General features: G+C 46.9%; 1 protein-coding gene across 2 annotated transcripts in view; it reads left to right on the top strand.

The window, feature by feature from the left end:
* The window catches only part of AGBL1 (AGBL carboxypeptidase 1), a 1,577,225-nt gene extending 1,562,455 nt beyond the window's left edge, over positions 1-14,770 (top strand). The window contains exon 23 of one of the 2 annotated variants that reach the window (XM_073653286.1): positions 12,051-14,770. In XM_073653286.1, the coding sequence (XP_073509387.1) occupies positions 12,051-12,369 (319 nt within the window). In that variant the 3' untranslated portion in view covers positions 12,370-14,770. Of the gene's footprint in view, positions 1-12,047 lie in introns of both variants that reach the window. The other variant, XM_073653285.1, reaches the window with a different exon arrangement.
* Positions 14,771-15,641: the final 871 nt, after the last annotated feature.

The raw sequence follows: 15,641 nt of genomic DNA, 5'->3' as shown, positions 1-15,641 counted from the left end.
AAGTCTTAAGAAAGTTTTTCCCACAAAAATGTATATCAATTTGATCAGCTCCTCCTCCTCTATAGCATTATGCCTGTAGATCAGATATCATTTTCAAATTACAGGTTCCCTTTAAGATCCATTTACGTGGCTGATTATGGGTAAGATGAATGTTGTTTCAAAACCAATATTCCATGTAAACATGTCCACTGATAAAACAACATAAGGAATCTGTCAGTCGGGTCAACCCTTTTAAGCTGGCTGTATCTGCACGCTGGTCATAGGAAGCTGAATAAAATATCTTGATGTCTACAATTCGATGTCTTTTTCCAGAGAAATCCATGTTTTTCTTATGTGTAAATGAGCTGTTCCACGATATGGGCCGGACACAGATTCCTGAGAATCTGCCTCCAGTGCTTATTATAAATATAAGGAGGCATTACCAGTGTGATGTGTGATGGCCGCTCTCTGCTCTCCTGATCTCCCTGCAGAGCTGTGTGTGATTATACCTCACACATCTGCAGGTTCCTCTCAGCTTCAGGTTCCAGCTCACAGGCAGACAGTTATGATATTGTTGCAATACAGCAGAGCTGTGAGAGCTGCAGCAAATGTGTTTGTAAGAAGACAAAATTCAGTTCTATATTAGTTACTTGTCTCACACTGGTAACGCCTTGTTTTATTTAAAGTAATCTCTGGAGGCAGATTCTCATGCAGATAAGTGTCCCGCCTATAGATCTTAACAGCTCATTTACATATAGGAAAAACATGGATTTCTCTGGAATAAGACAACATACCACAGATATCAAGGTATCATTTTTTTTCACTGTCCTATGACCTACATGCCCATATAGATGGCCAAGGAGCATATATCCTTCAGATAGATTCCCTTTAAAAGCAAATGCTTGTTTCTCATTTGCAGCATCTTATAGACAGACATTAAAACCTTGAAAAAAGTTAGAAAAAATACTGGACTTATGGCAGTAATTATATGTCAATACAATATAGAGGATGATAATGTCAATCACACATTAATTAAATTGACATATATCTGCCCAGACCATGAATGACTGACCGTTCAGAAAAATACAAAATATCAAAAGAGAAAAAGATGAACAATTAGGTCATAAAAAAGGATGGGACTATAAAATTCAATAGAAAATCTTTATTTATTGTAAGGTGGCTAATCGTCGCATAGTTGATGGGAGGTATGTGTGACAGAGATGGCTGTCCTCTGTGATGTAACCCGGAGTGTTTCTCTTGTGCCCGTAAGCACTAAGAAGATCGTTTGATGCACCTGGAACTGGGTTATGGGTAGTTAGGAGAGTTGGGCGGGTCCAGCTACCCACATATCTAACCTCTGGGTGTGGTTAACATCCTTTAAAATGGTTGCCGTTGTTTGACACATGGTCTGTGTGTTAGGAGGGAGAAGGCCTCCTGTGTATGTTTGTCTCCAGACCGATCCACGATACTGGACACTACCCTGCCTGTGTGCCACACAGGCCTGGCTGAGCAGAGACCTGCTAAGAACATTTTACTCTGCTTGCATGATCTAAAGGCTGTTTGCTTTGCTGTTTGGCTTCTGGGTTTATGATGTAATAATACCACATGAACTTGTAAAGGAACATGCTTCCAGTTTTCCTCCCATCGCACCCAAGTGAGTAAAACCCCTACATTATACAACCAGTGGTTATAAATGGCACTGCACGGAGGAGTGCACACACAATTTAATGAAAATTAAAATCACATGTAACAATATTTGAAAACAACCGGACCAGACCGATCACATACAGGTGCATCTCACTAAATTAGGATATCATCAAAAAGTTAATTTATTTCAGTTCTTCAATACAAAAAGTGAAACTCATTTATTATATAGAGTTATTACAAACAGAGTGATCTATTTCAAGTATTTATTTCTGTTAATGTTGATGATTAGTGAGCCAATGAAAACACAAAAGTCATTATCTCAGTAAAATAATTAACTAAAAACACCTGTAAAGGCTTCCTAAGCATTTGAAAAGGTCCCTTAGTCTGTTTCAGTAGGCTCCATAATCATGGGGAAGACTGCTGACTTGACAGATGTCCAGAAGGCAGTCATTGACACACTCCGCAAGGTCCCAGAGTTCCAATTTTTATTTGGAAATCAAGGTCCCAGAGTCAATCCAAGCTGCTTGAGGTCTATTGTGAAGTTTCCACAATCGGTGATTGTTTGGGGAGCCATATCATCTGCTGGTGTAGGTCCACTGTGTTTTATCAAGACCAAAGTCAGCACAGCCGTCTACCAGGAAATTTTAGAGCACTTCACGTTTCCCTCTGCCGACAAGCTTTTTGGAGATGGAAATTTCATTCTCCAGAAGGACTTTTCACCTGTGCACACTGCCAAAAGTACCAATACCTGGTTTAAAAACAACAGTATCACTATTCTTGATTGGCCAGCAAACTCGCCTGACCTTAACCTCTTAGAGAATCTATGGAGTATTGTCAAGAGAAAGATGAGAGACACCAGACCCAACAATGCAGATGAGCTGAAGGCTGCTATCAAAGCAACCTGGGCTTCCATAACACCTCAGCAGTACCACAGGCTGATTGCCTCCATGCCACGCCGCATTGATGCAGTAATTGATGCAAATGGAGCCCCGACCAAGTATTGAGTGCATTTACTGAACATACATTTCAGTAGGCCAACATTTCGGATTTTTCAAGCTGTTGTTATAAAGTATTCTAATTTACTGAGATAATGACTTTTGTGTTTTCATTGGCTGTAAACCATAATCATCAACATTAACAGAAATAAATACTTGAAATAGATCACTCTGTTTGTAATGACTCTATATAATATATGAGTTTTACTTTTTGTATTGAAGAACTGAAATAAATTAACTTTTTGATGATATTCTAATTTAGTGAGTTGCACCTGTATATAGAAGGACCAATGACTATATCATAAATACAGTGTAACATCAAGTCAAGGATCAAAAAAGATATCAGAATATACAATGATGTAAAAAGGATATAACTAATTCTACACGACCATGTGGTGATAAATTATGAACATCATTCTTGCACACATATGTTCTTTTGCCCCAGAGATACAGCTTATAATTTGTAAATAACACCCATGAGGGTTAATAAATAGGAAACAGTAGGATCACTATGAATTTAAAATATAAATAATTAATTAGATATGTTTTAGGTAGAAAAGGTTTCCTATATTGAACTAACACATAAATAAGCTAGAGATCACATATTAGATATATGTCCCCTGTTTATGCACTATAAGGTATATCTGTGGTCAGTAGTGGAAAGAGGATAAATTACCTGGCTGCCCGGAAGCCTGTGCGTGGCACGCCAAAACCCCTAATCCCATCCTTTTTTATGACCTACTTGTTCTCTTTTTCTCTTTAAGACATTAAGACCTTTATATGTGTTAAGATGGATATCCTGCCAACAATGATACTGCAAAATGACCGATTACACCTGACGCGCCCCCTGGGCCTGTGTTGTGTAGCGTTGCGCACGCGGGGAATACCCGGAGCCGGGTCTGTCGGGGTTAGTAGTCCTCGTGGCGGTGACCCGGTCCGTGCCCAGGGTGTCAAACTAAGTGGCGGAATTTAGCAGAAGATGTTATAGTGTTCGACTACGCCACCCGTTGAATGCGGTTATGAAGCCGCCGCTGCAGGGCAGACCGCTGAGGCCGGTGGTACAGTTGTGCAGCGTGGGTAGTATAACCCCCAACGGGAGGGGTATGGCCTCAGGGCAGCAGACGTGGATGATGGGGATAGCAGAATTGCACGCAGGCACCAGGAACCACTCAGAGACGGTGCGGTGTAGTTCAGGGTCTTTACTGGTGGCAAAGGTAGACCCTCCCGGGAGTACTGGCTAGCGATCGGGGCCTGGTCAGTCCGTGAGCAGATAGGATCTCCCCCGGCCAGGCGGAGTTGTAGGCCTCCCCAACTAATTGTACTCTTCCTGGCTACCTTGCTAGAAGCGGGTAAAAGTAGCCCACGTCCCTGAGTGTACCGTGTGGTGCTCACCCGTATGGCCGGTGACTCGGGGCCTTCTGGTAGCCTCCACTCCACGACGGCGGTGCTGGTCCCTTGCGTGTGACCGTGCCTTCGGGTTTCTTGGCCAGAGGACCTGAAATCCCCTGCCGGACGGTTTCTGCTGCTGGGTATGGAACAGTCCCCACAGCCTCGGACTCCGTGTCCGGTGAGATCTCTTCAGTCAGGACGAGCTCTACAGCTTCCAGTCCTGGACCCCTTTTATCACTGCTCCCACAGAGCTCCTGATCTTGCTCTCCCTGCATCTGCTCCACTCCAGACCAGACTGTGTCTCTGTCTGGGACTCCTCTTCTTCTCTTTTTTTTTTCTTTTTCTCCTAACCCCACCTCAGCCCCAGTTTATATAGGGGAAGTTCTTCCCCTCCCAGGACTGGGCAGGAGGTGTGGCATGCTTAGGGTTCCTGACCAGGAGACCTCCCACCTGCTCACAGACGTAATATTGCTATTACTGTGGTAACCAGAACCCTGGGGTGCCACATTCCCCCCTAGTAAAATTTAGTACTCCGGGACTAAACATATTTTTGAAAACATAACAGGGTATAAACAGGAACAATACAATAAGGAAAAACACGTTAGGGTGGTCACGGAGTGTCCGCAACCGGGTGCAATTTTTGAAGCAAAAAGGGTGTCCATTTCACCAAAGAACGGGGAGCCGTAACCATGTAGGGGTCTGTCCTGCCCCGAGTCTTTAACAGTCTATAGTCCGTTCCTGGGTTACGCTCCAAACATATATACAACAGAGTTCCGGTTAATCCACAAAAGACACCTATAAAATAACTGGAAAAACATAATTATTTACAAACAACAGTAAACAGGTAAATACCAATAAGACTGTCTGAACACTTTAGATCCTCCAACGTACGTGCAACTGGCCTCTATTGGCCCTAGTAGACCTACGGAGCTTACTGACCGGTCCTGAGCTACAGGGTGTAGGAGCTGTCAAAGGTAAGCTGGGCAGCTGTCTACGGACTCTTTGGCTCACTAGGGGCACGGCAGGCTCACTATAAGCAGAGGGTCGATTTTCCTGGTCTGCTTGTGTGGGGTCTTCTGCCTCCTGGACCGGCTGCTCTTCCAGCTCTACCTGTTTTTCCATAGGCACTTGGGATGCTGGCTGGAGGAAGGTGAGGACGGGTACCACAACAGCGCCATTTACCTGTGTCCAAGACTGAGGGAAGTCTCCGAGTACAGTACCGACCATCTCTTCCCTTTCCTCTGCGGGTCGAGGGTTTTCTTGATCTTCTTCAGGGTTTCGTAGCTGCTCGGGACACTTCTTCAGGTGATCTCGGGAGACAATGGCTGTGGTTTCTCCTCCATCCTTACTGATTGTGCAGATTTTTGGGTTTTCATGGCTTGATGGCAGTACGGTGTACGGGTCCTTCTCCCACTGGTCGTCCAACTTGTGGAGCCGTCTTTTCCTCTTCAAGACCTGCTCTCCAGGTACCAGGGGAACAGTGGGAGCACACTGGTTGTAAGTCTTCTCCTGTCTTTCTCTTGCTTGACGGAGACTTCGCTCAACGCTCTCCTGTACTTTCCGGTACTGCTGCTGCCTCTCTGTGTCCCAGTCTGCTTCTGGTGAAGTGTCCTCGGGTGTCAGGACTACCATATCCAGATCAACAGGCAGCTTACCAGGTCTTGCTCTCATTAGGTAAGCCGGGGTACAGTTGGTAGAACCTACAGGGATGTGGTTGTATAGGTCCACCAGATCAGGCAGTTTCTCAGGCCACAGACTGCGTTCTTCCAGGGGCAATGTTTTCAGAAGGTCTATCACCACCTGGTTCATCTTCTCGCAAAGTCCATTGGTTTGCGGATGATAGGGTGTTGTTCTTATCTTCCGGCAGCCATACAGAGTGCAGAACTCCAGGAAGACTTCCGCTTCAAAGGCAGGTCCTTGGTCCGTCAGCACCTGCTCTGGGTATCCGTGTGGACGACAGAAGTGCTGCTGGAAGGCTCTAGCTGCTGTTTGAGCCGTTAAGTCCTTGACGGGGACTACAACCAAGAACCGGGAGTAGTGATCCAGGATGGTTAACGCATAGACGTAGCCACTTCTGCTGGGGGTCAGTTTTACATGGTCCAAGGCTACCAGTTCCAACGGCTGCCTGGTGACGATGGACTGCAGGGGAGTCTTCTGGCTGGCATGGTCCTTCCTTCTTAGGTTGCATGGGCCACAGTCTCTGCACCACCTCTCGATGGTCCCTCTCATGCCTACCCAGTGGAACCGCCCGCGCAGCAGGAACTCCAGCTTCTTCCATCCGAAGTGCCCAGCTCCGTCGTGGTATGCCTCCAGTACCATAGCCGCGTCTCTTCTTGGCACCACTACTTGCCAGATCAGTTCATGCGTCCGGGAGTTAACTATTCTGCGGCACAACTTCCCCTTGTAAAGAAACAGTCGACTCTTCTCAGCCCACAGTTGCTTGGTTTCCTCCGGAGCGTCTGGGTCAAGGCGGGCATCTGGCCGAGTTAGCATCTCCTTCACTAGTCGGACGGCGGGGTCACTGTCTTGTGTTTCCGCCCAGTTGTAATGAGGTAAGGGGTTGAACTTAGCGGATTGCTTACCCCTTACACGGTGGGAATACTGGGTAATCCCATGACGGTGAAACGCGGGGAGTTCAACTTCTTCCAGTTCCTCTGGATCTTCCCATACGTCCGGTAGGTTTGGCATTCTGGACAAGGCATCCGCGTTGGTATTGGAGCGTCCTGCCCGGTATTTGATCGTGAACTCATAGTTGGACAGGCGGGCCATCCATCTCTGCTCCAGGGCACCGAGTCTTGCAGTGTCCAGGTGTGTCAACGGGTTGTTATCCGTGTACACGGTGAACCGCGAAGAGGCGAGGTAGTGCTTAAAGCGTTCGGTGACTGCCCACACCACTGCCAGGAACTCTAGCTTGAATGAGCTGTAATTCTCAGGGTTTCTTTCGGTGGGTCGCAGTTTTCGGCTGGCGTAAGCAATTACCCGTTCTCTCCCCTGCTGGATCTGGGACAGTACGGCTCCTAGCCCGATGTTACTTGCGTCGGTGTAGAGGATAAAGGGCTGGCTGTAATCAGGGTACGCCAGGATTTCATCCCCCGTGAGGGCCATCTTCAGCTGGCGGAAGGACTCTTCTTCCAGCTTCTCCCATCTGAAGGGCGGCTTCTGGTTCTTGGCCTTCCTGGACTGGCCTATCAGGAGGTCCTGCATAGGAGCTGCCTTTTTGGTGAAACCGGGAATGAATCTTCGGTAGTAGCCTACCAACCCGAGGAACTGCCGCACTTCCTTTACACTGGAGGGTCTTGGCCATTCCTTAATCGCGGTGATCTTATCAGGGTCGGGAGCCACTCCGTCAGCACTCACCACATGTCCCAGGTACTGCACTTTTGGTTTTAGCAGGTGACACTTCGACGGTTTCACCTTCAGACCGTAGTTTGCCAGGGCTTCGAACACTTCCGCCAGGTGTTTCAGGTGGTCCTCGTAGGTTTTGGAATAAACTATAACATCGTCCAGGTACAGCAGGACCGTCTCAATGTTCCGGTGTCCCAGACAGCATTCCATCAATCGTTGGAAGGTTCCTGGTGCGTTGCAGAGTCCGAACGGCATGCAGGTAAACTCGCTAAGTCCCATCGGGGTAGTGAATGCGGTCTTCTCCCGGTCCGCCTCTGCGACAGGAACCTGCCAGTACCCGCTAGTGAGATCCAAAGTGGAGAAGAAGTTAGCAGATTTTAAAGCAGCCAAAGACTCCTCTATCCTTGGTAAGGGGTACGCATCTTTGTGTGTGATACGGTTGATTTTCCGGTAATCTACACACATTCTCATGGTGTTGTCTTTTTTTTTAACCAAGACTAGTGGAGCTGCCCAGGGGCTACAGCTATCCCTGATTACCCCAGCCTCCTTCATGTCTCTAAGCATCCCCTTGGCGTGTTGGTAGTGTGCAGGGGGTACGGGACGATACCTTTCCTTTATGGGAGGATGATCTCCCGTGGGGATGTGATGTTCCACTCCCTTTACTCGCCCGAAGTCCAGCGGGTGTTTACTGAACACTCTCTCGTATTCCTGGATCACCCGGTAGACTCCCTGCTTTTGGTGAGCAGGTGTGGAGTCAGTACCCAAATGCAGTTGCTGACACCAGTCCTCCATTTGTTGCTTAGAGCCGTTACCTTCTTCTGGATGAGATGGAGGCAAGGGTTCCACGGACTGTACAGAATTTTGGTTGATGGTATACAATTTGGCTAGCGTAGCATACCGGGGCAGGTACACTTCCCTCTTCCCGATATTTATTATGCGAACGGGCACCCTCCCATGGCGTACATCAACCACCCCCCGTGCCGTCAAAATGGTGGGCCTACTATCTGAGTAGACTGGTTCTACCATTGCCTGGTAATCTCTACCTCTCAGACCAATAGCTGCCCGGCACCAAATCATCATTTCACTTTTCGGGGGCATGGCAATAGGGAAAGGGTCACACATTCTCACGCTACCAATCTCACCACCGGAGAGTTCCACCTGTTGCCGTCGCATCAGTGCCCGGATCTCTTTTTGGAGCACTCGCTGCTGGCCGGAGCTGGCGTTCTTGGCAACCTGCTGTAAAATGAGAATCACCTCTGCAAGACAATTTTCAATCACATTAGTTCCTAGAGTTATCTTTGGGTGACTCTCGCGCTTGTCAATGTCTACAATGATCAGTCCCTGTGCTGCCAGTTCGACTTTACCGATTTTAATGGTCATCTCTTTAAATCCGATCTGTGGCACGGGCTGACCATTGCTGGCGATGATACTCAAGTCGTCGTCTGGGTAGCGGGTTATATCCGAGTCATTCCAGTACTGCTTGAAGAGCACGTACGGGATGGTGGTGACCTGTGACCCGGTGTCAAGTAGGGCACTCATAGGAATGCCATCCAGTACTACAGGCAAGACTGGATGTCCTCCCACGTATTTGTCACGCCAGTTCGATGGGCCTGGTGATCTTATTCCTAGGGGTTGGCCCTCTACCCCAGGTTGTGCCAGTTTAAAGGACAGTACCTTGCCATATGTCCGGGTTGATTGCAGCGGCGGCAGATGGGTTGTCCGTCCTCGTTGTATCGGTCGCTGGGTCTTCCTCTGGCCGGTGGGGTCCTCCTTGGTCGACGCCACGGGATATCCTCCGGTCCGGATGCCAGCTGGATCTTCCCTGGAGTAGAAACCTGTAAAGACTGCACAGTTCGGGTTAGCGCGGCAACGCTTTTAGTTAGCTCTTGGACCTGACGGTGCAGGTCTGTAGCCGGGTCATTGTTTAAAGCGTGCGCATCAGCTCCCACAGGCCCTGCCGACAAGGGCGCCGTCTCCTGGTGGTAAATGGTAGCAGGGCGTTTGTGGGTCACAGCGCCACCTGGTGCCGGTTCTCGGAGCACACGGATGGCTCTGTCCTTGAACTGTGCAAAGTCCAGATGAGGGTCCTGTAAGGCCATTGCTCGCAACTGGGTTCGGTGGGCATTGCAATGTAGACCCTCTATAAATTGTTCAGTCAACAACTTGTCTTCGTTTCCCACGCCGTCAGGGTCGGCCTGCTTAATGGCTCTCAGGGCCACTTGTAGGTTTAGTGCATAGTCCCTTATATTCTCATGTGCTCGCTGCTTGCACCCGTAGAATCTAAGCTTGATCCCGGCTGAGGTACGGGTATCAAAGGTGTCCTTCAGCCGGGCTAGTATCTCTGCCACAGTCCTCCTCCTCCCAAGTGGCCAGGACTTTACCTCCCTTTGGGCTGCCCCTGTTAATTGAGCCACCAGGATGCTCACTTTTTGCTCTTCTGTGAGGGGGTACACCTGGAAGAGGCTATCCAGCCTTTCTCTGAAGTCATTTAGGGTATGGGACTCCCCTGAGTACTGGGGTAGCCAGGCTGCCCCCGGGATGTAGGGCATGGTGAAAGGCATGACCGCAGCAGCGGTGGTGCTGGCGGTGGCTGTAGCAGTGAAGCTCTCCTCCGTATCCGACTTCCTCCTCCCCCCTAGTGGACCGTGGCCTACCTTGCGATGATCCTCTTCCGTAGGCCGCGGCTCCGCAGTGGATCGTCAGGGTTGAGGACCTTCCGTCGTGCTCCTGTGACGTCGGCGTCTGCTGGGCTCCTTCCAGGACCTTACGCAACGTCCGGACGTGAGGCGGGGCTTCAGTTCTCGCGCGCTTTCGGAGTCCACGCCCCTCTTCTCGCGCGGCGTCCTCGAGATGGCGTCCAATGGCGGGAAAACTCCACGAATGGCGGGAAGAAGGCAAAAGATGGCGTCGGATGGCGGGAAAACTCCACGGATGGCGGGAAGAAGGCAAAAGATGGCGTCGGATGGCGGGAATCTTTACCACAGGTAAGTTTAACAGTCTTTTTCAGGCACGCAGTACCCGGTGGTTGCAGGCACGAGATCCTGCCGACTACGCCAAAGTTGACGCGCCCCCTGGGCCTGTGTTGTGTAGCGTTGCGCACGCGGGGAATTCCCGGAGCCGGGTCTGTCGGGGTTAGTAGTCCTCGTGGCGGTGACCCGGTCCGTGCCCAGGGTGTCAAACTAAGTGGCGGAATTTAGCAGAAGATGTTATAGTGTTCGACTACGCCACCCGTTGAATGCGGTTATGAAGCCGCCGCTGCAGGGCAGACCGCTGAGGCCGGTGGTACAGTTGTGCAGCGTGGGTAGTATAACCCCCAACGGGAGGGGTATGGCCTCAGGGCAGCAGACGTGGATGATGGGGATAGCAGAATTGCACGCAGGCACCAGGAACCACTCAGAGACGGTGCGGTGTAGTTCAGGGTCTTTACTGGTGGCAAAGGTAGACCCTCCCGGGAGTACTGGCTAGCGATCGGGGCCTGGTCAGTACGTGAGCAGATAGGATCTCCCCCGGCCAGGCGGAGTTGTAGGCCTCCCCAACTAATTGTACTCTTCCTGGCTACCTTGCTAGAAGCGGGTAAAAGTAGCCCACGTCCCTGAGTGTACCGTGTGGTGCTCACCCGTATGGCCGGTGACTCGGGGCCTTCTGGTAGCCTCCGCTCCACGACGGCGGTGCTGGTCCCTTGCGTGTGACCGTGCCTTCGGGTTTCTTGGCCAGAGGACCTGAAATCCCCTGCCGGACGGTTTCTGCTGCTGGGTATGGAACAGTCCCCACAGCCTCGGACTCCGTGTCCGGTGAGAGCTCTTCAGTCAGGACGAGCTCTACAGCTTCCAGTCCTGGACCCCTTTTATCACTGCTCCCACAGAGCTCCTGATCTTGCTCTCCCTGCATCTGCTCCACTCCAGACCAGACTGTGTCTCTGTCTGGGACTCCTCTTCTTCTCTTTTTTTTTTCTTTTTCTCCTAACCCCACCTCAGCCCCAGTTTATATAGGGGAAGTTCTTCCCCTCCCAGGACTGGGCAGGAGGTGTGGCATGCTTAGGGTTCCTGACCAGGAGACCTCCCACCTGCTCACAGACGTAATATTGCTATTACTGTGGTAACCAGAACCCTGGGGTGCCACACACCAACCATTGTTTGATCACAAAGTGCCAATTGTAATTGGAGCTGATTAGCGCCGATCTACTTGCTATATTGATAACCGAAGCTTTTTGCATGTGGCAAATCTGCTCCTGAGAAAAGACCTTTATGCACAATGAACACACGAACAATAAACTGTATAAATATCATCCATCTAGATGACCTTTAGAACATTCTTCATTATTGTGTGCATGTAGTGCAAGGTATGAAGCATACCATCATGAAGAAGAGAATTCAAAATTGCTTTTCCAATTTTGTATTAATAGATTTATTTGTAATCTCCATAAAGTGGTCGTGATTTTATATAAGCAGCGTACAATACGAATAATTTGGTTGCTTAATAGAGCACAACATAAGCTGAAATGTTAAACAGTTTACGGTATAGAAGAGTAATAACTTTCTTCTTCCAGTGCAGAAGGTAAAATATGCTTTGCTACATGGTTAAGTAATTACACACTATAATTGCTTAATCCCTTTGCTGTGCTAGAAATAAGTTAATATCAGAAATGCTAAATCACGTGTGCGCCACTAATTCTTGCCGTGTTGTCATTTGCAGCAGTACTGAAACTGATGATGAGCCACCGTGTGAAGAAGAGATTAACTACAATACCGACAGCTGCTCAGATCTGGAGGTGTCAGAGATGGAAGATCAACCTGAAGAAAAACTTTTAGAGGAAGAAAAGGGGGCAAAAAAGGGGCAATCCCCAAAAACAAATAGGAAGGAGGAGACTTTCTCCACCAAGTATAATGGTCCCACAAAAAAGTCTCTCACAATTTCCTCAAAACCATATGGCTGCTCTCCAGAAGCATCTTCCTCCCTTTGTGAGCAGAGTTTTGAAAACTCCAACAAAACACAAATGGGGCAATACCTTTATTAATGTTTTGGAGAATTGGTGTTTTGGGGCTCTAGACCCACATAAAAAATTTTTGGCCAGTATAAGCCTTCTAATTTTTCAATTGTTTGATTTGTCAAATATTTAATTGTACATTATATGTAAAGTACAAAAAGTCAAAAGCACTTTATGTCAGAGAGACAATTGAACAGAATAAAATATAGTAAGATCAATACATAGTGAGACAGACAGACTGACAGTGAGACTTAAAGACAGACAGATAGATGATAGATAGATGATACATATACAGATAGAGAGATAGATAGATGATAGATAGATGATACATAGACAGATAGACAGATAGATTGATGATAGATAGATAGATTGATAGATAGATAGATAGATGATAGATAGATGATACATATACAGATAGAGAGATAGATAGATGATAGATAGATGATACATAGACAGATAGACAGATAGATAGATGATAGATAGATAGATAGATAGATGATAGATAAATAATAGATAGATAGATAGATAGATAGACAGATAGACAGTTAGATAGATGATAGATAGATAGAGGACATACCAAATGTGCAGCCTGGCCAGCTGCACAAGTGCCCAATATGTGTGTGTGGAGAGGGTTGTATGAGGGGTGGATATATACTTTTTACCCGTGCTGTTCTATGTACTGTATATACACATTTCTCATTTGTTTTTCCATCTTAGCCATCATATCTCATATCACATGGTTATGAAAATTAGCAAAACTTCTTTTTTCTTCATTATTCTCTGGACATTTTCCCCTGGCCATTATTTTTGTCTGTTAGGTCACTTCACACATTCAGTGTTTGGTTAGTATTTGACCTCAGCTATTTGTAAGCCAAAATCAGTAGCGGAACTATAAGAGGAAAAGTGTAAGGAAAAGTGGTTTTGGCTTACAAATACTGATGTTAAATTTTGACCATAGACTGAACGTGTGAATGTGGCCTTACACTTACATTCAGCATGTCCACCACTGCGATCCTGTATAGCATGTTGTTAAAAGGGTTAGGGGAAGTGCACTTTGTCGAAATGCAAAAAAAGTGTCCAGAATGGGAGATACTGTGCAGGATCAGAGTTAAATAGGACAACTCTGGTGCATGATCTACTTGTAGACAGTTGGTGGTGGCGGCTGACTAGCCACAAGGGCAGCCACATACTTCAGAACCTCTACACAAATTGTCCTCAGAGGTTAATACCTTTTTAAATGACTATCTGAAAAGATGGTAAGAAATAACAATCTTCTTAGACTACTCAGATCAGGACGCCTGATGAAGAGGCCTAAAGTAGTCTCAAAAGCTGCTGTTTGTTAGCCACTTTTTAGTTAGCCACTAAAAGGTATCAACTACTGAGAGCTCTCAGATTTTATTATTATATAATTTCCTACCTATTGGCTAACATGGTACAAAGATATATTTTCCCTGTTTCAAATTGTCCTCATATATTCTGCCTGGCCCACCACCCCACCTCACCTGTGCTCCTCTCTAACACTTTGTCCAGGCATTAACAGAGCCAATATGAGCTCTGATGGTCCCTCCAACATAACATGCCTAGTAGGATACCCACAAGCGTAGATGGGTTGCCAAAAATTAAAGTTCAGTGATGGGAATAACCATTTAAAGCAGATTTGTCACTTGATTTGACAATACAAACTGAACATATTAAGAAACATATCACATAGACCTAACGAGGCCAGTGCTCTTACTTTGAAAATCCATATATATATACTAAAATAAACTTTTTCTAAGTGCAGCTAAAGATAGCTCATGAGTAGTGTGAGCGATACCTTCCGATATCAGGAAATATCGTATCGGATTGGATCGGACCGACACCCAAAAAGTATCGGATATCACCGATTCCGATACCGGAAACCAATGCAAGTCAATGGGACACAAATATCGGAATGAAAATAAACCCTTTCTTTCCTTGTAGGTTAATTCTACATGAAGTAAAACAACTAAGAATAATGTAGAATGTATTACGCGAAAAGCCGGCAATTCATCAGCGGCATACACCGGTACCCGACAATTTACAACAGAAAGAATAGAGTATCACACATAGATTAGATAGATAGAAACATGTCAGTCACATATATAATAAGTACAGTGATAGTGTTGGTTACTGTACTTGTCATTTAGTGTAAAGGATTTATTTAAAAATATAATAGTGTTTTCATGCACCGTCTCTTTAAAAAAGCCGGCCGGCAATTCAGCATCTGTACCCGACAATTTAGAATAGAAGGAATAGAGAATCATACATAGATTAGATAGATAGAAACATGTCAGTCACATATATATGAAGTACAGTGACAGTGTTGATTACTGTACTTGTCATTTAGTGTTAAAATAAAGGATTTATTTTAAAAAAAATTGGCGTGGGGTTCCCCTTAATTTTAGGCTCTAGCGGAGGTTAATCAGACGGCTGGGGCAGATGTTTGAAGCCTGGGAAGGGGGAAATACCCACGGAGCTTCCCAGGCTACTAATATGAGCCCCCAGCTGAATACCTAGCCTTTACTAGCTATTAAAATGGGGGACCCCCTCAAAAAAATGACGTGGGGTCCCCCCTAATTTAATAGCTAGCAAAGGCTAGGCAGACAGCTGGGGGCTGATATTAATAGCCCAGGAAGGGTGCCATGAATATTGGCCTCCTCCCAGGCTAGAAACACCAGCCGTCAGCCGCCCCAGAAATGGCGCATCCATAGGATGCGCCAATTCTGGCACTTAGCCTCGCTCTTCCCACTGCCCTGTAGCGGTGGCAGTGGGGTAATAGGGTTGGGGTTGATGTCAGCTTATAATGCCAGCTGACATCAAGCCCAGGTTAGTAATGGAGAGACGTCTATAAGACACCCCCATTACTAACCCCATAGTTAAAGTTAAAAAAAAAACCACAAACACCCAGAATAAAGTCCTTTAATTGAAATAAACACACAATTCTTTATTGTTCTAAATTAAACTCTACTTACCATCACGCCCATTCCATTGGACATGACCTCGGCTCATCTTTATGCCGTGACAGAGAGACACTGAGGAGCGCAAGCAAGCCTGCGCTTCTCAGTGTCTGCGGGATGACAGGCTGGATGGCAGCATTCTGCTGCGGTCCAGCCTGTTATCTCGATGTAGCAGAGCTGAAGCTGTCGTGGGAACCATGGAAAGGAAAGGATGAGGTTGCTTTATTATTTTTCTTTTATTGCAGGAGATCGTTGGCTTCAGCTGGAATGGGCGTGATGGTAAGTATGGTTTAATTTAGAACAATAAAGAATTGTGTGTTTATT

This window comes from Phyllobates terribilis, unplaced genomic scaffold, assembly GCF_046119375.1.
Source record: "Phyllobates terribilis strain yellow unplaced genomic scaffold, ASM4611937v1 Scaffold_11__3_contigs__length_659146591, whole genome shotgun sequence".
Lineage (NCBI taxonomy): Eukaryota > Metazoa > Chordata > Amphibia > Anura > Dendrobatidae > Phyllobates > Phyllobates terribilis.
Note: the sequence above shows the minus strand (reverse complement) of the source record. Positions and strands in the feature narration are given on the sequence as shown.